The sequence below is a fragment of the Carex rostrata genome, chromosome 29, assembly GCF_964058835.1.
Source record: "Carex rostrata chromosome 29, lpCarRost1.2, whole genome shotgun sequence".
NCBI lineage: Eukaryota > Viridiplantae > Streptophyta > Magnoliopsida > Poales > Cyperaceae > Carex > Carex rostrata.
In genome coordinates, this window is record NC_135946.1 from 6,488,476 (window position 1) to 6,512,463 (window position 23,988).

General features: G+C 31.5%; 5 protein-coding genes across 6 annotated transcripts in view; 3 read left to right on the forward strand and 2 right to left on the reverse strand.

Annotated features, from left to right (window-relative positions):
• Window positions 1-1,940: 1,940 nt before the first annotated feature.
• LOC144546518 (putative receptor-like serine/threonine-protein kinase At5g57670) lies at window positions 1,941-6,163 on the forward strand. Its single transcript, XM_078295065.1, has 7 exons — window positions 1,941-2,228; window positions 2,630-2,890; window positions 3,138-3,295; window positions 3,965-4,044; window positions 4,227-4,362; window positions 4,464-4,613; window positions 5,776-6,163. The coding sequence occupies exons 1-7, from the start codon at window positions 2,057-2,059 to the stop codon at window positions 5,947-5,949; spliced, it is 1,131 nt and encodes a 376-aa protein (XP_078151191.1). The 5' UTR covers window positions 1,941-2,056; the 3' UTR covers window positions 5,950-6,163.
• A 1,863-nt stretch (window positions 6,164-8,026) lies between these two features.
• LOC144546462 (COP9 signalosome complex subunit 5-like) lies at window positions 8,027-12,280 on the forward strand. The gene is made up of 7 exons (XM_078295018.1): window positions 8,027-8,343; window positions 8,870-9,079; window positions 9,940-10,221; window positions 11,244-11,391; window positions 11,714-11,796; window positions 11,891-11,971; window positions 12,070-12,280. The coding sequence occupies exons 1-7, from the start codon at window positions 8,140-8,142 to the stop codon at window positions 12,154-12,156; spliced, it is 1,095 nt and encodes a 364-aa protein (XP_078151144.1). The 5' UTR covers window positions 8,027-8,139; the 3' UTR covers window positions 12,157-12,280.
• LOC144546460 (rust resistance kinase Lr10-like) overlaps window positions 8,419-23,988 on the forward strand; it is a 53,437-nt gene continuing 37,867 nt past the window's right edge. The window contains exon 1 of the mRNA XM_078295017.1: window positions 8,419-8,428. The gene's annotated coding sequence lies outside the window, so the exon portion shown is untranslated. The remainder of the gene's footprint in view (window positions 8,429-23,988) is intronic.
• LOC144546448 (BTB/POZ and MATH domain-containing protein 2-like) lies at window positions 15,518-17,357 on the reverse strand. Of its 2 annotated transcripts, none has more exons than XM_078294987.1 (2): window positions 17,300-17,357; window positions 15,518-16,885 (listed from the first exon to the last, which is right to left on the reverse strand). In XM_078294987.1, exon 2 carries the CDS (start codon window positions 16,875-16,877, stop codon window positions 15,801-15,803), a length of 1,077 nt encoding a protein of 358 aa, XP_078151113.1. In that variant the 5' UTR covers window positions 16,878-16,885; window positions 17,300-17,357; the 3' UTR covers window positions 15,518-15,800. The 2 variants fall into 2 exon arrangements, with proteins under 2 accessions (XP_078151113.1, XP_078151112.1); XM_078294986.1 differs by having other exon boundaries at window positions 17,285-17,357.
• LOC144546248 (putative F-box protein PP2-B2) lies at window positions 21,688-22,558 on the reverse strand. Its single transcript, XM_078294788.1, has 2 exons — window positions 22,328-22,558; window positions 21,688-22,113 (listed from the first exon to the last, which is right to left on the reverse strand). Exons 1-2 carry the CDS (start codon window positions 22,556-22,558, stop codon window positions 21,688-21,690), a joined length of 657 nt encoding a protein of 218 aa, XP_078150914.1.

Consider the following 23,988-nt stretch of genomic DNA (forward strand, 5'->3'; position numbering starts at 1 on the left):
ACAGGCTTTAGAAAAAGTGACAACTCTTCTAAATTTTTTTTTCTTAATTAGAATCCTTAGAAAGACAACTAATTCTTAAAAAAAGAAAAGAAAAAAAGAGAGCATTTCTTATTATAGTTGGTGCAATTTGTGGGTGTGCTTTAAAAATGAGAAATGAGATATATTTTTTTCTGCATAAATTTGAAATAAGTAAAATATGATTTTACTAATTTGTGTCATGGTAAATATATATTGGGTAGACAATTTTAATGAAGTAACAAATTACATCAAATCTGCAAAAGTAGATGGCATCTTAATTAATTATTTGAATGCCATCCCTATTCAGCACTGTATAGGACCAAATGTAGGCTGGAATATAATTATTCTGAGACGATGTGCAGTTGTCATTTGTACTAAAAACTGTTGTTATATATGCTTTATATATACATTGAGAGATTTAATAATTAGCTTGTGACATATTAGCTATAAGTAGGATGTGTTGGTGTACCCAGTGTTGTAAATAACGAAATGTGTTCATCGGACAGACAAGATATCACCATGTTGTTAATCGAGAATAATTAGCTATAATCAGAAATAATTGGCTAATTAGTCGAGAAAATCCGTGACAGTTAATTTAGTCACAGCCAATGACTAATTGGCTGATTAATCAAGTTTACAATACTGGGTGTACCAATTTGGGTATTTTTTTTATATGCAAAGCCAATTTTGAGATAACTAAGTTGGTACATATATTAATTTGGTCATGTTTAGTGTTTTTTTAAAATCATAAATTCAATAAAATTGGTGTCATAGCTCATAAAAAATAAAAAGGAAATAACTTTTTATTTAGTTAACGATCTAAGCGATTGAATCTTATTCAAACCTTTATTCGTTCAATTTTAATGAGTTCATTCTTAGGTTCAGTCAATATTTCTTTCTTTTTTCATATAGATTTCTGTTTTTAAATTCTTTCGTAGATGAATTATACTTATTTTCTAGAATTTAGATATAAAAAACATATCACTGAAACAAAAAGTCTCAACAATTGTTTCAGTTTTTATTAGATAATTAAACCAGACATGCCAGGAACGAAGTGAACATTTCAGTTTTTATTATATTATTAAAATGAATTAAATGAAATTAAAAAAAAGTCTCAACAATTGTTTTCTCTGTGACCTAAATTCATAGCTGTCAACTCGATGTTAACTATTAAAAAAAATGTGCAAAATAAGATAACTTGTAAATAAATAAGTTGACCTTTCTTTATATAGTCATCTGAATTTTTTTATTATAGTATACACACAAGACAAAAGAGAAACAAAAAGCACTAATAAAGTTGTAACAATAAATGACATTATTGGTTGGCATAATGTTCTTTATTTTTATTTTTTTCTTTTGATAAAAAAATATTTAGATTTTAATTAGAGGTCACAAATTGAACAACGCGTTGGGAAACATATATAAGTGTTAGTTTTTTTTAATTATATTTTTTTCATCCAATATTTCTAATTCTTATTATCTTATTCTCGATGGTAAACTAGAATATACACAAATTCATTTGATATATATTAATTAGCTTTTCTCATATTGACATTCATAGAAATTGTCATGATATTTGAAATTAACTTCTTTTTGCATTTTGTTCTTCCAAATGAGGTAACAAAATATTTCTATTTCAATCATGTCCGTCTGATCAGAATCTAGGTCAAACCAGCCGCCCTAGGTGGAATGTACAGATCTCTATAATATTCGTGTGGATTCTGATCAGACGGTCAGGATCTAAACAAAAATATTATATTACCTGAGGTAATATGAATTCCTTCCAAATAGAAGAGGTGAAATATGGACCGGGTCCATACAGCAATAATAGTTCAAACAATAAATGTTGCTTGTATTTGCATCAAAATTAAAGAAACTGCTGCTTTTAAAGCCCTCACTCTGCCTTTAACATCTCTTCTCTCTCTCTCTCTCTCTTTCTCTCTCCCTCTCTATTTCTTCCCTCTCCTTTTGAGCAAATTAAGGGCGCCAAATTCTCAATTTCATTTTCAACCTCAAGAAACAAAAGTATTATGCAATAATGGGTCACTTGCTTCTCAGGAGCAGAAGCCTCAAGAGACTTCTCTCCATTGGCAAAAAAACCGACGAAGAGCACCCGAAACCTACCGGTGATGTGTCACCGCAACGCAAGCTAGCGTGGCGTTGCTTCTCCTACCGAGAGATTTCTCAGGCAACGGGCGACTTCAATCAAGGTGAAATTATTTTTAAATATTTCAAATTGGCATTGCAATTTGAAATATCTAGGGTGTTGATTGGTTTGGTTCAGTTAAAATAAAAATAAATTTGGCAAATCAAAATTTTATTTGGTTTTAAAAAATACAACTGAACCGACCAAAATAAATTTATCAACTGAATTCAAACCGAACTGAATAAATGAACTAAATTTTAGTTTGTTCGGTTGAACAAAAATAAAAAAGATTAATTATAAAAATAAACATATTTTTGTTAATTTTTTTGAATTTTCGATCGGTTCGGTCAATTTTAATATCCCTTAAAAAAATTCCAAATTTTGCTCATTAAAAGTTAAAACCTTTCTATTTTAGAATTCTTTTAAAAAAAATATAAGTACCATATATTTGAATTACATATGTAGATAATTTGGTGGGAAGAGGAGGCTATGCAGAGGTGTACAAAGGAATATTAGTCGCTGACAGGCGGGCCATAGCAGTGAAAAGGTTAAATCCAGCAGCATTGACAGATGGCAAAAGAGAGAAAGAATTTCTGACCGAGTTAGGAACGGTCAGCCATGTCAGCCATCCAAATGTATCTCGCCTATTGGGTTGTTGTGTAGAGAATGGTTTGCATTTGATCTTTGAACTCTCCTCCACAGGCTCTGTTTCTTCCAATCTTCATGGTACATTTTTTTTTAATTTTAATTTTTATAATTCACACAAGAGTTGTGAAATTTTGATGCAAACATGGGTGTTCATCCTTTTTATTCGGTTTTAAAAAATACAACTGAAACTGACCAAAATAAATTTATAACAAATGTTGCCGATCGATGTTGTAAAATTATAACAAATTATAGGCAGAACATGTTAATTTGTAATGCACAACTTAATTAAGTTTTATTATGAAATAATTACAATATATGGTTTCAGATGAGAGCAAACCCATAATGACATGGAAGCAAAGGTTGAACATAGCTGTTGGCACAGCAAGAGGGTTGCAATATTTGCACAAAGGATGCCAGAGAAGAATTATACATAGAGACATCAAGGCCTCTAATGTGCTCCTCACTGATAATTTTGAACCTCAGGTAATTAAATCAGATATATAAATTAATTAAATTCCTAATTTGTTTTTGTGATTTATCTACTTGAAATATATGAAATTAAATGTTGTGTGCTTATTTGTACCCAAAATGGACATTTATTATTTATTATCATATTTATGCTTCTAAATTAAAAAAAAATCACAAATTAACACATTTTATTGTATTTTCTATTAAAACTCACTCATTTTAAATTCATAAAATACCCATTCTACTCTTTATTAAAAAAAGAAAAATTATGTGGCATGTTTTAGAAACACGTTTATTTTCTAATTGGTCGGCTTTTAAGATCTTTCTTTGCTTTTGACGTCACTTGTATAGTACTATTTAGGTATATACTTGTGTAAGTATCAGAAGTAGAGAAATTATCATTTTCTTTTGGAAATCAATCAATTAGAAGAATAATTTTTTCTAAAACACATACTTTTTTTTTTTTCTATTTTGAATAAGGATAAAATGGGTATTTTAAAATTCAAAATGAGTTCTAATAGAAAATACAATAAAATAGATAACTTTGTGAGTTTTTAACTTTTGGTGGATTCAGAAATAAAATTACAAAAAAAATGGAATAAAAATAATACACATCATATATTAATTTAGTTTTTCCAAACCCAAATTAACTAAATGATGACTTCAATTAATATATATTTATAGATATCGGATTTTGGGCTTGCTAGATGGCTACCCTCTGAGTGGTCACACCATGCAATAGCTCCAATAGAAGGCACTTTCGGGTATGCACAAAAATTAAAATACATTTTTGTCTCTAACTGCAAATATTCTCTTATTGTTGATTAGTTGACATTATATGAATTGACTGTATAACCTTCAACAGTACTACAAATTAAGAAAACAATTAATTGTGATAATAACCTCTTGTTTTTTTGTATTTTTTTTTGTTGGTATTAATTATTAGATGCTTGGCACCTGAATATTACACCCATGGAATTGTTGATGAGAAAACAGATGTATTTGCATTTGGTGTGTTCTTATTGGAGGTTATATCTGGTAAAAAACCGGTCGATCGGTCCCACAAGAGCCTCGTCAGCTGGGTATATACTTGTCTATATTATTTATTGAGACCTCAATCAATAATTCAATATTAATCTCTCTAATTGAATTCTCAATTTTGTTTTCATGTTATGATAAATAGGCAAAACCATATTTAAATGATGGATTAATAGAAGCAATGGTGGATCCAAGAATAGGAGATGATTATGATTTAGATCAACTTAAAAGGCTCACCTTTGTAGCATCTCTATGTATTAGAGCATCTGCCTCATGGAGACCTACCATGACTGAGGTAATATATATATTTTTCTAATATTTTTTTTTTTAGTTTTACAACTTGAGTTTGCATATTTGCTTATAATAAACATGCTTGTTTTTTTGTTACGCATAATTATTGCTTGTAGTTAAATTTTAATATGTACAATTCCTTGTTGGTTGAGGGGGTGTTGTTTTAGAGAGAGCACTTTTCTCAACTGCTTTAGTAGTCCCAATATATAACTGGATTAAGAAAATTTTGCATTGAACACTTCAAATAATGGTTGTGTTTCTTTGATTGGTTATGCAAATAATTAATTAATTACATGACATGTCCTTGATAATAGCAGAATGTTTGGTAGGAAAAGATTAGCATGAATGGTAGTTGGCTCTTTGTACTATAATTTAACATATAATTTATACACCACAAATCTTGTAAGTTTTCTTTACTAGCTAGTTGATGTGTAAGCTTTGTTTTTATAGGTAGGAAATGTTTTTGACTTTGAAATTGGATTCAACTTCTCCAATTCAATTCCTCTGGATAGTACAGCGGAATTAGCCTGGATTTCTGCTGAATTATTTAGCAGAAATGTTGTTTATGAAATATTTTAGAAACTGGTGTCTTTTCTTTAACTCAAACCTTACACCTTTAGCTAGTTTGGTTCTTAATAAAGTGATATATAGAAATTAAATTAAAAAAAAATACAAAACTTTCTTTTGATGTTCAAAGTATTTATGGGCAATTTATATTGAGCAAACTGTACTTTTTTTTTCCTTATTTTGAGAAATGCTCTTTGTAGGAGCAGCATAGGATTCTCTGACTGTAAGTCAGGGATTCTACTATTAAATTTCATGCTCTATCTTTCATTCTTCAGTCTTTGATTCACGAGAATTTTTAAGTTACACTGACACCTCTCAGTTTCAAGAAATTTTGTGCAATTTAACTTCTGAAAGGACAAAACATGCCCCCCCCCCCCCCCCCCCCCCCCACACTTGCATCTATTATTATTACACATTATGCTTAAGCTAATCATGTACACTCATAATTACACAAACATAGAGAAATATAAATATATATAAACAGGTACAGTGGTCTACACACTATCATTAGTTTAAACATGATTTGGTTTGATTAATAGAGTACAACTACCAATGATATATACCCTAATTAATGGATATTAATTTGGATAACATTGTAGGTTTTGGAGCTGTTAGAAGGCACCGGCGAGATATCGGCAAATCGATGGCAAATGCTGGAAGCGGAGGAAGAGGAAGAAGAGTTCTGGGATTTTGATGATTTAGACGATGATTCAGATTCGCCATCTTCATCGTCTTCTTCAAGTAGAAGTATTAGAAAGTATCTTTCGCATTAATTAATTAGTTAGTTATTACATGTAATGTAACATTACTTTTTAGTTGTTTCTTAATTATTAGCTAATTAAGTATTAAGTTAGAATTAGGAATGTTTTGTATGGCTATCAACAAGGAGAGTGTATAGTATGATTAAATTAGTCTGTGTTAAATTTAAATTTAAGTATGAGTCAATTTTGGCAGAATATATATTTTAAATATTTTTTCTTCACACAAGAATTATATAGCCTCTACTCATACTTAAACCTAGTAGATCCATAGTTGAAAAAAAAATAGTTTCATAATAAATGTTAGTTGTTATATATATATATTGCTAGACAGACTCTAGACTCTAGAGTCTCCATTTTAATATTATGTGAGGAGTAGAACTAGAGTGTTCTTAAGTTTATCAAGTCTCTTAGTGAACTCAAGTCTAAAACCCATCAAATTGGTTTTAAATAGTGAATCTGAATCTTTAAAACTCGTCTACCATACGAGTGATGCGTCGACATGTAAAAATTTTAAACATTCGAATTAATTTAGTTTAAAATCAAGCGGTCAAAATTAGAAGGTTAATAAATTAATTTTAATGCATTCATTTTTGAATGTATTTTGACCACTTGACTCTATGCAAAATTAATTTTTTTTATATGTAGATACATCACTTGTAAAGTATGCGAGTTTCAACTGTTCGAATTTGTCGTTTAAAGCCGATTTGATGAATTTTAGACTTGAATTCACCAAAAAATTTGATGAACTTAAGAACACCCTATTTGTACTCTTATGTGAGAACAAAAATTAGATATGGGTATTTTGGAAGTTGTGATGAGAATATGCAGTTTCATGATTTAATAATATCATGCATGGTCCAAACTACCAAAGGAAAAAAAATGATGAGAAAATAATTAGTAATAATAGGGTTGGCACCTGACCTAGGGTTAGGGAGCAAGCACATGCTTGGCAGGTGTATCTGGGGCCTTAATTATGCAATCCACTTGGATATTCAATTGTTATTACAACATCACTTATTATATTCCTTTTTCATATTTATTTTTGGACAAATAATTTTGTAACCTCTAAAATTGTTGTTTGAATATAATAATAATAATAATAATAATAATAATAATAATAATAATAATAATAATAATAATAATAATAATATAATTCAGAAAATGTTCATTGCTCATAATGCAAATAATATATAAATATTTATATCTTCAAAATTAATAAAAAAATATTTGTAAATTAAAGTTAGTTAATTAATATTGAAGAAATAGTGGGATGCCCATAATTCAAAAAATTAAAACTAAATAGTAAAATCATTAGATAATAGAATATAATATCGAGAACCTTGTTACCATAGTAACAAGATTTGCGAATAATTCAGATTGGAACTGTTGGCGAATAAATCCCCGTATTATTTGGTTTTCCGAACTTTTTCCGAATTATTTGCGAATTTTACCAATTTTATGAACTTTTTCCGATTTTTTCACGATTTTTTTTTGCTCTCTTGTGGGGGTTCTTTTTTTGTTCTCTCAACGTATATTTTTGAATTATTCCGAATCACACATTTTGACCCCCCGAACCTCTCCTGAATCAATAATTTGTCACTATGCTTGTGAGTTGTTAGTATTATACAAGGACATCCACTACACTTGGTTACTGTCATTAGCATCACATTTCTCAAAACAAAAATGTCATTAGCATCACAAAAGATCTACCTCAGAAGTGAAACCACAAGCCAATCAATTTGTTTATCTATTCTTCAGAAGTGCTATGAACGTGCCAACAGCCCAAAATTGAACAGTTGGGCTAGGGATGATAAATGATAAAAACTAGAAGTTAAAAGAAAGAAAATCAAGGCCCAGTTAGAAAACCCAGAAAAAAAGCCCAACTCATCCAATTCCAAAACCTAAAGTTTTCGTCTTATTTTTAGATCCCAAATCCTCTGAGGTACCATAATATTTATTTTTAGATATTAACCGTTTGATCATAATCCGGACCACAAAATATCCTTCAACAATCGTGCCAAAGCAGATTAAACGATCTGGATAAAAACTCAAAATTTCCGTTACCTCTGGTGATTAACTCCAATGTCTATTTTCTCTCTTCTCTGTCCCAAGCCTCGACTCGCAACGCTTCACACAAAGCAGTAGAAGCGTAAAACCCCATCTCTCTCTTTGAGCTAGGAAGCTAGGGTTAGGGTTTTGGCCATGGAAGCCACCTCCTCGTCGTCGACAATGGCGCGGCAGCGATGGGAACTGGAGAACGAAATCGTCACCACCGACGATCCCATCGCCGCCTCCTCGGCGGTTAACTCGCCTGATCGGATCTACTGTTACGACGAAGCAGCCAACGCCAGAACGCAGCAGGAGAAGGCATGGACCACCGATCCCCATTACTTCAAGAAAGTTAAGGTATATGATTCTGTTTTGATCAGTATATATACATAGATTATATTTTGTAGCATCATAGAAGTGTAGGTGATATTTTGGAGATATTTCATGGGAAATCATGAAAATTTAATTAGAAAAAGATAACAGAAGTTTCAAATTTCTGCTGTTAGGTTCATTGTTTTTTTATAAGAATGTAATTATTACAGGAAAAATTAGAATTTTTGATCTTCTCTTATACCTGTTTCTCTAAATAGAGCTAATTTCATGGTATTACAATTACCTCTTCCAGAGATGGGGGTGAGAGAGAGAGAGGAAAAAAAAAGTGTTTAAAAAGAGAGAACAATAAAATGGCTTCAAAATAGAGGAAAAAAATTCTTTTGAAAGAGGGATAGAGAGAGAGAGAGATGGAGGGAGAGAGAAAGAGAGAGAGAGCATTTGTGTGAATTTTATGTTCTTTCTTTCTTGGTGTACTTTTCCTACTGGTACTACACCACCACCATCACCACTAAACCACGCTTTGATAAATAATCACAATTAATTGTAACAGATATCAGCTTTGGCACTTTTGAAAATGGTGGTACATGCAAGGTCGGGCGGTACAATAGAGGTGATGGGTTTGATGCAAGGGAAAACAGATGGTGACACTATAATAGTAATGGACGCTTTTGCCCTTCCAGTTGAAGGTACTGAGACTAGGGTTAATGCTCAGGCTGATGCGTATGAGTACATGGTAGAGTATTCTACTATCAACAAGCAGGTATTATTAAACCCTAAATTTGTTTTTTTGCATCATGGCCACTAAAATCTATTTTAATTGCACACCTGCAGGTCCTTGTAGTTCTTTTGATTTTATTTTATATTGAATGTGAGGTTCTCTGCATTCGAGTGAGAGATTGGTATTTCTTTTTTCTCTCTATATATATAGTAGAGTGAGGCTATGGTACTAAACCGTTCTACATGATCTCCATATGAAAATGTACTTGTAGATCAAGTTTTTCATTCCTTAGAATTATTTTATATTTTTTAGATAGATAGAAAATTGCTTGATCTAAAAATTGTAGGCCATTCAAAAGTAGTGATTTTCTACCTATTTAATAAAATAATAACAAAAATCTAAATAATGTAAAATTTAGTCTGCGAGTACATTTGCATATATAGATTATGTTGAAAGGTTTAGAGTGACTATTTGTACTTTAAAAATGAAGATTTATATCCATGGTATGGACCAATCCTTGCTATGCATAGTATCATAGCCTCACTGTATGTAGTATATACAATTATCATTTACCATTCCAATAAAAGCTGTGTTCTGCAAAGCCGTATTTTTTTTTCTAGTAGGCCAAGTTCCTACTATGTAGATTTTATTAATATAAAAAAAAAACCATTAATGTATTTTTATTTCCAACCAGTCTGAAAGAATACATTTGATGTACTATATCGGTATTAATGAGGTCTTGTGTTGAATTTGTGCCAAAAAAGGGTTTCAGAACTCCTTAACAGTTTACGTTCTTTACTTCATAGTAATAATACATTTTATCCTTTTAGGGATGTAACATCATAGGTTTCAGGCTAATGAAACAGGGTTTTATGCTGTACATTTCTATTTTTTACTAACAGGTGGGTCGGTTAGAGAATGTGGTGGGTTGGTACCACTCTCACCCAGGCTACGGCTGTTGGCTATCTGGTATTGATGTCTCAACTCAGATGCTAAATCAGCAATTCCAGGAACCCTTTCTGGCAGTTGTTATAGACCCGACCCGTACCGTCTCGGCCGGTAAGGTTGAGATCGGTGCTTTCCGTACCTATCCGCAAGGGTACAAGCCTCCTGATGAGCCAGTATCAGAATATCAAACTATCCCTCTAAACAAAATTGAGGATTTTGGTGTGCACTGCAAGCAGGTATGTCTTGTGATTAGGGTTTAGGGTTTTCAGGTTCATTTGACGAATTTGTGCTTTAATTAATTCATCATTGTATCACTTGGCTTTTATTTTTTGGGGAAATTTCATGTATACCCTTCAAAAACTTTGAAATTATGTATTTTCCCCTCTAAAATACTCTTTTTAGTAGGGTTACAATACACCATTGGTTTCGTGTCCCACATCGTTAAAATGTGGTTGGAGACCAAATTTTTTATTTTTTGGAAATATTTTACTTTTTTTTGGATAGGTACAAAATCAACATGTAAATTTGTGCTTTGATTAATTCATCATTGTCTCAGTGGGCTTTTATTGTTTGGAGGAATTTCATGTATCATATTTACCCTTCTAAATTTCAAAAACTAAAAAAATTTTACCCAATTTATTGACATTTCTATTAAAACTCGTTCAAAACAAGCCTAAAGTTAGTGGACATTATCCTGGCCCTGAATTTTGCATTGCAAGCAGGTATCTTTTGTGAATAGGGTTTGGGTTTCAGGGTTTAGGGAAAATATTGACCCTGAATTTACATTTGATAAATTTGTGCTTTAATTGATTCACCATTTAACCATTTGCTTTTTATTTATTTTTAAGTTTCATGTATAATACCCTTCAAAAACTTTGATATTGTGTATTCCCCCCCTCTAAAATTCATTATATCATATTTACCCTGTGAAACATGAAAAATAATTCATTTTATACATGTTTCACAGGGTAAATTTGTGTTTCACAGAGTTTTAATACAATTAAAAGCTTGTGAGAGTTTTAATAGAAAAGACAATAACTTGGGTAACTTTGTGAGTTTTTGAAATTTATAATGCTAAATATGATATTATGAATTTAATAGGGTGAAATACGCAATTCCTCCTTTATTTTTAAACGGTTAGGGTACTATTCATCAGCAGTCAAAATTAATGGTCGTTAGTAAGTTAAAATATTGTAAATATCAGTTGTCATTTGAGAAAATAAACTACATGCTTTAATTTGAATCTTATTTTTTGTAGTATTATGCACTGGATATAACATACTTCAAATCGGCACTGGATTCACACTTGCTGGATCTTTTGTGGAATAAGTATTGGGTCAACACTCTCTCTTCTTCTCCTATTCTCGCTAGTCGTGACTATGTTGCTGGCCAGATCTTTGATTTAGGTAATTAAGTTTTTGTAATTTACATTCCTACCCTGTGAAACATCAAAATTAGTAAATTACTATAAAGCAAAGATAAGCAAAGTTACTGTTTTCTGGAATTCTATTCCAAAAAGCAAAGTGTTTTACCATATGCAATTTGCGAGAATAAAAAACCAATCAAAGAAACACATAATTTTTGCTGGCAGCTTTCCTTCTTTTTGACACTCTTTTTAAGTAAAAGCTACCTTGTTATGTAGTTATTGAGGTACCATGTTGTGGAGAAGTTACCTTGTTATGTATATATATATAATATATCATTTTATCTTAACTTGTTTTGGTGCAGCTGATAAGCTGGAACAAGCAGAGAATCAGATGGCCTCGTCACGCTATGGATCTTACATGAGTTCCTCTCAGCGCAAAAAAGAGGTTATTTATTAAACCTTGATTTGAGCACTAATATATATATTGACATTCTATATTTATTTAATATTTTTTCATGATTATTTGTTTAATTTTGTAGCCGGAGGAATCACAACTAACTAAGATAACTCGTGACAGTTCAAAAATTACAGCCGAGCAGGTTCATGGCCTCATGTCACAGGTTGGTTTACAAATTTGTTGATTTGTATTAAATTAAATTTATATTGATATTATTATTATTTTAAAAACCGTTATGCATTATGTTGAATAAATATATAGGTGATAAAGGACATCTTATTCAACTCGAACCGGTATCATCAGTGCATGCCAGACTCTTCAGGACCTGAACCTATGGTAGAAGCTTGAACAAAGAGATTATAATTAGTCACTTTACAGAAGGAATGCTGTTATTGTTAAGTTTTAATTTTTGCTACATGGGGTTTATTTGTCACAAGGAATAGTGGTGTTTTTAATGTGTTTGCTGTTGATACCGTTGAATTGGAAATGATATCCCTTGACCCAACAAATCCTAAAATATATATATATGAAACTGTTAGCGTATTAATTCTGTAACGTTATGGAAACTATTTATCAAATAATTTAATGACAATAAAACAAAGATTGTTATAGTTCAACTTTACCCAACTGTAAAATAATTTCTAAACAATGTGGAAAGAACGCTTACCATTTTTCTTCTTGCTTGTTGCCTATTAATTTGGAATTTTTTGGTTTTTTTTAGGAGCAATACTAAAGATCATTGGTGACGAATAATGTCAAACCTTTATATTTGTGATTCATATCATCTCTCTAGTACATGCATTTAAAATTTTGGACTATTTTGATTTTATTTCGATAGTCATCGAGAAATTAAAGGGAGTTGATCCGTTATAACTGTATAAGGCAACCTTCCAAATTACAACACCGACCCTTGAATGAAATAGCAACTTTACTTCCAATTATTTATTATTATTTATTTTTTTTGGAGTGAAAAGGCCCTTAGGTTGCTTCCTTCAAAATTAATAAGCATTCATTCACAGAATCAAACTGACTAGTTCACTCTACGATAAAAAAAATATATATTTAAGATAAAAAGGAAAATATTTGCATACAATAATATATATATGAGATGGGCTACGGTGCATTGCAATGCATGAACTCTCTTATGCATTGCACTATAATCATGGATTTAAAGTCCAAACGACCAATCCGAACCGTTAGATGTTTAATCCATATTGAAATGTGCTTGGAGACCAAATTTTACATTTTTTGGAATTTTTTTACTATTTATTAAGTATTTTTGAAAATTGCTGTTTTGCTGTAAACAGTAAAAAACAGTAAAATTTTCTGGACCATCAGATCAGCGACTTTCAAAATTGCTTAATAAATAGTAAAAAAATTCCAAAAAATGTAAAATTTGGTTCCCAAGCACATATTAATATGAAGAACAAGATAAATGGTTCGGATTGGTCGTTTGGACTTTAAATCCATGATTTATAGTGCAATGCATAAGAGGGTTCATGCATTGCAATGCACCATAGCCCATCTCTCTCTCTCTATATATATATTGAAGAGAAAAAAAGGAAAAGATTGACATAATTCAACTATACCAAGCACACTAATCATTTATTGAAGCAAATACAAATTAGATTTGAGTTGTGCAAATTTCCCATTGAACAAATCCTACCCGCCGCTGCCACCGCAACCACCACAACCACAACCACTAGCACCGTCGCCGCAACCGCTAGCATCGCCACCACCAATGTTGCTGACGGCCAATGCCAGCTCCTGCTGCTAGCCCCAGTGCAGCGCCACCTTTCTTTCCAACCCCAACTTTGCTTTTGCTTGGATAATTAGAACTACCACCACCACCTCCATAATATGTGACTTTAGGCGGTGGTTTCTTCTGTTTGTGACCGTAGTTAAATATTACAACGCCAATTACGCATACCATGAATAGGATCGGGATGTCATGAGCAACATTATTATGTGCAAAATCATCTTCAAGCAAATCAAAGACTTTAGAAATCAAAGTTTCCAAGTGTAAATCAATCAAATAGATTACATACCTTTATCCATAGTAATCTGTAGAACAACACTTAAAACGTTCTTCGCAAACCGTCAGAAAAACCGTAAAGCGATTTCTCTTCTCTTTTCCTTTCTAAGCTAAGCAATAATAACTTGTTATTTATGAAATATCGATGAAGAGATGATCAACCTTACTGTTAGAATTCATATCTATTACTGCCTGTCATTAAAGCAATATTTACAGGGAGATGAATATGGCAAAGGATGGATAGGGCAGCCTTTTAATTCTGTGTCTGACAATATGTGGATAATAGCGCACCCTTTAGAAGCTTAGTCAATGCATCTGTTGACAATATGCACTATATGCGCACCTTTAATTAAGCCATTTAATCAGATAGCGCATGTATGCATCTTTTAATAGCACCCTTTTAACAGCGCCTTTAATATGCACCTATCAATAATTTATGCACTGTATCAAGCACCCTTACAGATTAATACTAGTATCATATCCGTGCGTTGCAACGGGATATATTATAAGAAACAAATATATCAATGAAAATAATAATTATCTAAAAATTAAGACACATATTAATAAAAAATTTATATGATTTTGTATTTTTAATTAACTTTAATCATGATCTCTAATAACAATCTGATGATGTGATGATTTTTTATTTTTAAGTACCAATAATATTAAATAATAGCTCGATTCGAATCTAATATCAAATATCATACAACAATTCAATATCGACATATAATATGACATAAAAAAACATAAATAAAAAGTGTTATCATGTGTATGTATAGGATATATATATACACACATATTATAAGAGAAATATATACTTACACACACGTTCCAATTTTGTATTCCTCTTCTTCTTTGTTTCTAATTTAGAATACACACACACACATTGATATATTATATATTAAAAATATAGTTAAAATTGTCCACACCAATATGTATAGAAACAAAGAAAGAGAAATAAGGAAATAAAAAAAAATGATTTTCATTATGATCCGTATAGATTCGAAAAAGAAGTAAGGAAACAAATAAATAAGAAAATGAAAAGTGGAGTCTTCTCAATTGAAGAGGAGAAATATAGAAACAAAATAATAATAAAATGAATAAATATATCACTAAATTTCAGAATTTGTTCAATTTTAATTGTAACATATCGTGTGGCAGCACATGTGGTGAGTATGCTTTTAATTAAATTTAGACTTTTATACATAAAATAGATGCATTTAATCAAAAGATGACAAATTATGTAATTGGAGGGCTGAGATCAAATCCGAAGTTTCATCTCTCAATCGTAGCTGTTGGCGGATCGGACACCCAACGTGCTTAATAATAGAATGGAGATATCTTGGGCACCCTTACAGATTAAATCATGATTTATGCATCTTTAATCAATATATCAACGCACCCTTTAATTAGGCACCTTTTAATCAAGCCTTTTATGAGATGCATTGTATATTGCCAACCACATACAGATATGCACCCGTCCAATTAATAGTGTACTCCTAATTAAGCCTAAATGTTATGCTTTCTTAATTGAGTCTATTTAATCACGCTTCATAATCAGCCTATTTAAATCAGCCCATTAATGTTTTATTTTGGGCCATATAATTTTCTTACAAAGGATAATTCAAAACAACTTTCAAATCAATTAAACATCATAAGAATTCAGGTTTAATTGCATTTATTTATCAAATAGAGAAAACATATATGTATGGATCACTACTTATTTATAGTTGGAGAGGGAGTGACTAATTTGTATTCATGTTCTATCAGGTGCGACCACAAGTGCATCCGAAAGAACCATTCCTAATACAAACTGGTAACAAGCGGGTTTCAAATCCAACTCTAACTAGAATTTATTAAAAGAAAACAAAGAAGAGGGCTGAGCCCTTTCTTAACTCAAGAAAAAATAAAATAAAATAAAATAAAGTGCAACTTGAGGGAATTGATTGAGTTTTCTTTAGCATTTTTTAGAGATATCTTTCACCTTGATATCCCCCAAAACCCAAGGGCAACTTAGACTGATTTGGCGAAATCCTTCTGTCAACATCACTAACGACATGTTGTCGGTATCGGCAAGGAACTCTAAGCAAGCATTTCTAAGCCGACCACAGTTATGCTGTTCAGCTAAAACTAATCTCATAGCAGCATTTTCAACAGAGATCTTGTCACATAAAATGTCTTCACAGATGATCTTCAATCTGTCAACTAAAAACTGGTCTGCAACTGCAAGTAATTTCTCAGCCAATGTGGTATGCGTGAACTGCAATTCTTGTTCTATCTTAGATAAACTATCGGTATATATGTAATGAAGCAGAGCCATGAAGACTTCCGGTTCTATGTCTTTCACTTTTGTATGCTCTTCCATTTTCGGTTTTCTCATGGGACCGAAAAACTCTGCACGAAAATATGGTGATCTAGCAGCCAATACACATTTATGAGCTGGAAACAGTTTCCCTTTGACTTCAAATGTGACATCTACTCCTTCTCCACTAACAAGGAGTTCACCGAAATCTGAACCTATTTTAGAAGGAGGCGCCTCTCTAATTGGATGGGGCATGAGATGCTGCTTTACCGAAGATGCCAAAACACGCAATGTGCATTTGATTGTGAAACTGTCATCCTCCAGGTACGGAAACAATTGCGAATGGAGAATAAAATAATCATAACCATGCTCGGAGCCTTTACGCCTAAAATTAAAAATACAATTATAGTATGGTGTCGTACTCACTCCCTGGTAAGGTTTTCCCGATTCGTTTACTAGGGTGAATTGGACCTTTGCATTTACATCCTTGCCTTCGCTCAGTAGCACGGCATAAAATGAAGAATGCGAGGTGAACCATTGGGGGTAATAATTGATGGCCCATGTGTGGCCGCCGACTTCAAATGGTGCTGACTGGATGCACTTTTTATATGAGCATATATGAGTATTTAGTAAGAGTAATGAGTGGCTAGTGATCTTGAACAGATGTGAACCTTCCTCCCATTTGTTTATGCTCACTGAAACTGCCTCATTTGTTTTCTTTATCTCTGCCATATCTTCCCCTGCATGTATATATCTTAGAAAAATGTGACCAGAATAATAAATTGAATTTTGAAAATAAATTCATGACCTACATATGAAAGTATTGAGTTATTGCTCCTAATTGAAATAATAAATTGACATGTCTTATGTAGACAGTCATAAAGTGACCCTACTGAGCCTCATTGCTCTCCCAAAGCACTGCAGATATCTAATGATTACAGTGGAAAATCTTGGTTCTTTACACTTCTGAAGATATTATAATATTTGGGAAGTTGGAGAAATATTACAGGACAGATTGATCAGTGATTTAACCCTTGACAAAAAGAAAAAGAAGAGCAAAACTGAAGCCAAAAATATCCTACATGGTACCTTGCAAAATAAAACTGATGAATAGAGTTGAAAATATGAAAAGAAATTACAATTAATGAGCTCACTTGGATACCTACTGCACTGCTCCTTTCCTCACAAATTCACTTGGCATATCATGAGTACAAAACTATTTTATCATTGTCTTTACTTATAGGATTATTGATAGCTAAAAATATAAAGTTTGATAAATATATACTATACCCATGTACAGCAGAAGAGAGAAATATCTTTCCTAAAATTAGCACATGAAATATTGTTTGCTTTTTTGAAGCAATCTAAGGAGGGCAAATCTAACTTTTTGCAATCTCTGTAGCTAATTTTTGGGCCAAGGTATACTAAGTCAGGCTCAAATCTCCCAACAGAGATAAAGAAAATTGATTTATCACTAATTTAAGTTAAAAATCTCCCACCGTGGTAAGTTTAGTTAATTGTGTTTTCAATTTCAGTTTCATTTCATAGCTAGTTAAAAAAATTTCATGCTAAACAGCTAAACAGTATACACTGCTTAGAAAAAGTAAAAGTTATTATCATACTATACACTGCTAATTAATTTGTATAATAATTTCTCCTTCAATGTCATCTCTGTTTGTCAATTAAAAATATTTGCTAGTTATTGGCATGTCACATTTGATCCAGGGATTTTGATTTAGGGCATGCATAGACTAATTTTCTCCACGTACGTATTTAGAAACTATTGTAAATATGAGAAGTTAATTATATACAAAACAACAGCTGAATCATAAAATATCATAATTGATACGGCCTCATTATGAAAGCTAGAGTTCAGTTCTAAAGAAAGATTCAGTGCATGTGATCCGTTAACATAATCCTATAATTTATTTTCAGAAGGTGACTTAATTAATTATTCCTCAAATATATAAATAAAGTAAGCTAGCTAGAAGAATTATAATAAATAACATCAATTAGTCCACGTAATAGCATCCAAACAAGCAGTAGTAACCAAACTAATTTCAAGCAAAATTTATGAACTATAATATTTGACATAAAATATACAGAAAATTATTATTAGTACAATATTCTTATGGAAACTAAAATGAAACCCTAATTTGAGGGTACTCTGCCTAATTTTGTAATTATCATATACTATCAGAGGCAAGGTCAACTGAATTCTTAAGATCCAATAAAACTTCTCCTACAATTGGATGGATCATGTTCTCCTTTATTTCTTTCAAAAGGGAAGGGAAATCTAGCATTAATTGCAAAAATTCATCAGATAACAACACTAGCTAAGGCAAGAGTTTTAGAGTCAGCAAAATAGCCTAATTAAGCAAGTATCTCTAAGCAGACCGTAGTTTATGCCTCTCGGCTAAAGCTAAGAACTGAGTAACATTTTCGTCGGAGATGTCTTCGCGTAATATGTCTTCACATATGATCTTCAATTGATCAATTAAATATAGATCTGCAACTAAAAGTAGTTTTTTAGCCAACACAGTACGTGAAAGCTGAACTCTGTCATTGGCACATGGCTCTTCTATATCTAGAAAACAATCGGTGTATATATATGTAACGAAGCAAAGCTTCAAAAACGGTCAGTTCCATGTCTTCCACTTTTAAATGTTTTACCACTTCTGGCATTTTCATGAGGCCAAAAAATTGCGCATGGTAATATGGTGATCTCGCAGCTTATAAACACTTGTGAGCTGAAAACAGTTTCCCCTTGACATCAAAAATAACATCTGCCCCTTCTCTGCTCTCTAGGAGCTTACTAAGATCTGTACCTATTTTCCATCTACGGGCCTCACGAAAGAGGGGCCGCACGAGCTGATTAACCGAAGATGTCAAAACACGTAATGTGCATCTGATTGTCAAGCTGTCATTTTGTAGATATGACAAATCCTTGTTCCTTGTAAAGAACCAATAACCGCATTCGGTGTCTTTAATTACCTCCAAACTCGAAAAGCGTATCATCACCAACTTACGGTGTCATGCCAGAAGGTTTCCCCAATTGGTCTAGTACGTACGTACGTCGAATCGAATCTTTGCCCTCACACCATTGTCTTCACTTAGATGCATGACATAGACTGAAACATGCTCATCATTGGACTGGGGGTAGAAACTTATAGCCCAATTATGATCGGCGACCTCAAAAGCTGCCGATTCGACAGGCTTAGAGCAGTTCGTTTCTATCAACAATGAATAACCAATGATTTTGAATATATGTGAACCTTCTACCAATTGGTTTGTACTGACTGAAACTGTCTTTTTTGCTTTTGTCATGTCTGTCATATTTTCTCCTACATACATTTTTTAGAAGAAAGGACACAAACGAAAGAAAAATAAATATAATTTTGCGAAAGATAGCATATGAATTGAAAGTATATATTGAGATATTAAGTGTTTGTGCATAATTTTATGTTTCTATTTTCTTTTTGCATGTATGCTAAAATATATTTTTCCTTTCTCACAAATGGATTTAAATTCTCCGAGATTTAAAATATTATGAACTTATATAGAAATACTTATTAAGGAGAGTTAGATAAGCAATATATAGAATTAGAACGAAAGAGGAACTCGATAATTTTCGGAATTCAGACATAAAGAGAGGCCTTAATTTGTCTTAAAAAAATAAACTAATATTATTTTTTGATATTTTGCGTGCTTACGACAAAATTCTGTTATTTTTATCTCATTTTTGCAATTATGTACAAATTTAATTATATATTTTTTTTTCGTTTTCTCTTTATCTCCTTTTGAGAATTGGAAGGCAAATTTTCTAACAACAAAATATAATCAAGAACTTGTAGTGTAAATAAAAGAGAAGAATCAGTAACTTAACAAATATCTGTCAATATAAGAAATAACAGTGGAGGAGACAAAACAATTCAGACTAAAAACTAAAGAAATAAAATTTATTGAAGAACTTACCCTTAATTTAAGAATGAGAATCATTCTTCACAAATTAACTCGATGTATTACTTGCTCATTCTTTCCACTTATATAGGACTTGGTACACTAAATATGAAAACATTTTCAATTCTCTTTTTGGTAAATTTTGGATAAAAATACTCTAGCCAAGTTTAAGAAGTGGAAAATAGAATTTTTTTTTTCCAAATTATATTTTTCAAAAGTAACTTTCCATACAAAAATAAACCCCTTGATGCTTTAATATCTCTCGAACCTTATTTTATCAATGGACTTGCCAAAATTGGCTTATCAAACTGGAAATGTTACCAAATTAAAGTGGCGGTCCTGAAAAAGTTTGCTAAATATGTCCTATTTTAATTTTTCCTTGCAATTCTCAATGTGGCTAAATTTTCGGCCCAAATTTAAAGATTTGGAAATTTCCTTCTTAAAGCCTGTCGAAGATTCTGAGGCCTGTCAATGAATATTTCTTAATTTAGTTATAGAGGTTCAAATGCCTCTATTTTTTGTGCATCCATCGTGCCTCCATTTTTAAAAACTTAAATAACTCAAAATTCAAATCTAAAAATTCAAAATAAAACCGTTGAATATGAACTACATCATTTTGTCTATGCACGTACAAAAAATTATGGTATTTCAACTATGTTCTATTTGTCATCTTGAGCTTGTAAAAATGTATATTAATGTGGATAATTTTTAGACGTTGATTTTTCAACTTATTGATTCATATAAAAGCAAAATCAAAATGTGATAATTTTTTATGAGCACATAGAGAAAATAACATAGATGATATCTAACGGTTTTATTTTGACGTTTAAATTTTAAACTTTGAGCTATTAAAATTTTTAAAAATGGAGGCATTTGAACCCTCCTCTTAGTTATATATATATATGGTTAGCAGAATTGAATACACTTTTCTAAATTAATTATATTTTTTGCTAATGAACTCAAAAGTAAACCTCAAGGAGATTTAGTTCCACCCCTCAAAACAACAGGTTTTCGGCTGATTTGTTTTTAATGATTTCAAATTATTGGTTCTAGTTATATATATTGTGGCGTGCTGGCACGCATGTAGTTAAAATTTGAATACAAGAGAATTTTTACAAGTCTTCATTCCAAATTGATGTACCAAAACAATTTGCATTTGTTGTTTGAGAGAGGGGAGTAATATCATGCAAAGTTTATTTGATTTTTTAGTTAAATATCTCTTCACGAAATGCAACTAAATATCTATGTGGAAAGAGTTAAAAAAATATATATTGACAAAAACGTGTATTTCAAAGTTTTAATATGAAATATGATAGAATAAAACAAGTACCTAATGATAATATTTTGTTATTTAATGAATCTTTTCTGGAAATATTGTAACTAACTCAGATACTAATAATGAGTACGTATTTCTATTATTACTAGAAATCAATTGCATTAATATTGAAAGGACAAGAAATGGAAATAAAAAATTAACTCAGCAAATTTAGTTCCCTAAATGATCGATCTATTACAAAATAAATTTGGGGGGAATAATACTATTATATATGTTTCTATAGATATATCAAATGTGACACATAATTTAACATACAGGTCTTACTTCAATGCCTTTAAATATTAGATCATTGTAGGGATTTATAGTGTATCTATTATTAATGATGAAATGCACAGCTCGATCCCCTCCAACATTTGTATGAAATTCTTCCAACTTAATCTCCCTCCATCCATCTTCTCTTTTCTGAGATTCTTGGTGGATGATATCCATTGCGTAAATTGGACTTCCAAAGCCACTTGAACTGCCATACACACATTGTATAATTCTGAGAACCTGCGTATATGGTTTTCCTGTAAAAATCATATAGGCACCATAGTTCCTCTTGGGGGAGAGATCTTTCAAATGTATTGCTTCATGAATCTTTATTGGAGTTTCTATCGGATTCTTTATTGATGAATTTTGTTTATGCAGTTGTATTATCTTTGCTCCGTTCCACAAATCCAACCTAAAACTCTTTTTACCACCAAGAATTAATGCAAACACAAAGTAAACAAAATAATGATAGATGAATCAATTCACAGCATATTGAATTAAAGAAATTTTATTTTCAATAGTCTTTTCAAAACAACAAAATACTTGACTTCTTCTGATACTATTGGGAAATAACTGAGAAAGAACATAATTTGTTCTTTGGAAAACTATAATAAATGAGAGAAAAAAAAATCACCTTCGTACCGCCATCAAGAAGAATCCAATTGCGGCAAAAGTGGAGATAAAGCTCCTTCTTTGAGACAGGCAGCTGTTCGACATCAATCTCTCCACGGTAAAGGATCGATGAGAGATCAATAGGCAAGAAACTTTGCCATACATCGTCCAAATCAGCCGCTGATTGAAAGGTGGTGCTTACTGCTGCAGATCGACATACATCTTTTGGAGAGGTTAATTTCATCACTGTCATTAATCATTCTAACGGCAGTCGAGAGATGTAATCTTGCTGCTCTTTGTTTTCATTGCCCTTGCCATGAAAAATGGTGGTAGCTTCCATGGCATACAATTAATGGTGGAAACTTGGATGTATAGATCTTATTCTCTGGATTGCAATACTAGTAGAGAGACAGAATTTCTGAAAATTGATCAATTGTCTCATTCAACATATTGTAGATTTTTGGTAAATGAATTTCAATTATGTAAGACTTAAGGAACGTTAACTTTTAAAGACATATGCACAATTTCTATTATTTTATTCTTCTTCATTTTGCAAGTATGCACAAATTTATATATATTTTTGTTTCCAATTTTATCTGTTTTCGAGAATTCAAGACCAATTTCCTGATAACAAAATACAAACAAGAACTTTTTATGTAGATAAAAGGAAAAAAAAAATATTAATGAGAAAAATTTAACTTACAAATACCTGTCAATACAATTAAAAATAACAAGTTTCAAGTGAAGGAGACAAAAACAAATTGACTAAAAGCTAAAACAATAAAAGTTTTGAAGAACTCACCTGTGAAATCTAATGCTAGTTAATATTTTGAACAAGAATCAGATCAAATCTCCTTTCTTCACAAATTGACTCGATGGTATGAAAAATACAAGGCTACTTAACCATTCTCTCCACTTATATAGGGCTTTGTACACTAAAAAAGGAATAATTTTCAATTTATTTTTGGTAAACTTTTGATAAAAAAAATACTATAGCCAAGTATAACCGGATAAAAAATAGCAATTCTTTTCAAAATTAACTTGTCATGGCAAAAATAATCACATAACAAATTGGGCTTGACCCCATAATACTCTAATTTTTGTCCAATATTCCTATTTGATCAATCGACTAGTCCAAATTAGATATAAAAAATGGCATCTAATAGCGGTATTGACAAGTTTTGTTAAATATGTAACAAATAAAGATAGAAATGCTCTCACACTAATAATATCTTCAAAAATATAATTCTTCCACACAATTTCCTATGTGGCTAATTTTTGGGCCCAATTTTACATCTTGTAGGCCCAAAATTAAGATTTGATAAGGCACCCTTACATTCCAACAATATATAATCAAGTTGTCGGATGACTCTTTATAAAGATGTTTTCTTTCCATTCCTTTTTCTTCTTTCCTTTCTTTCTTTCTATTTTTTTACTAAAAAAGAGGATCCCTATCCTATCAATTCATGCCAAGCTGGGACAATAACTAATAATAGAATTCAATTAATGTTTCTGTTACACAAGATGGGATGTGAGGGCTGTCTCATTAGATTTAGTAAGATTAAAAAAAAAAATGTTTTTATTCATGGAAAATTGAGTTTTTCGTTACCATAATTTATTCAACAAAACAGAAAGGGATCGACTAACTATCCCCAATCAATTTCCCCCATTTATCCCCCAGTC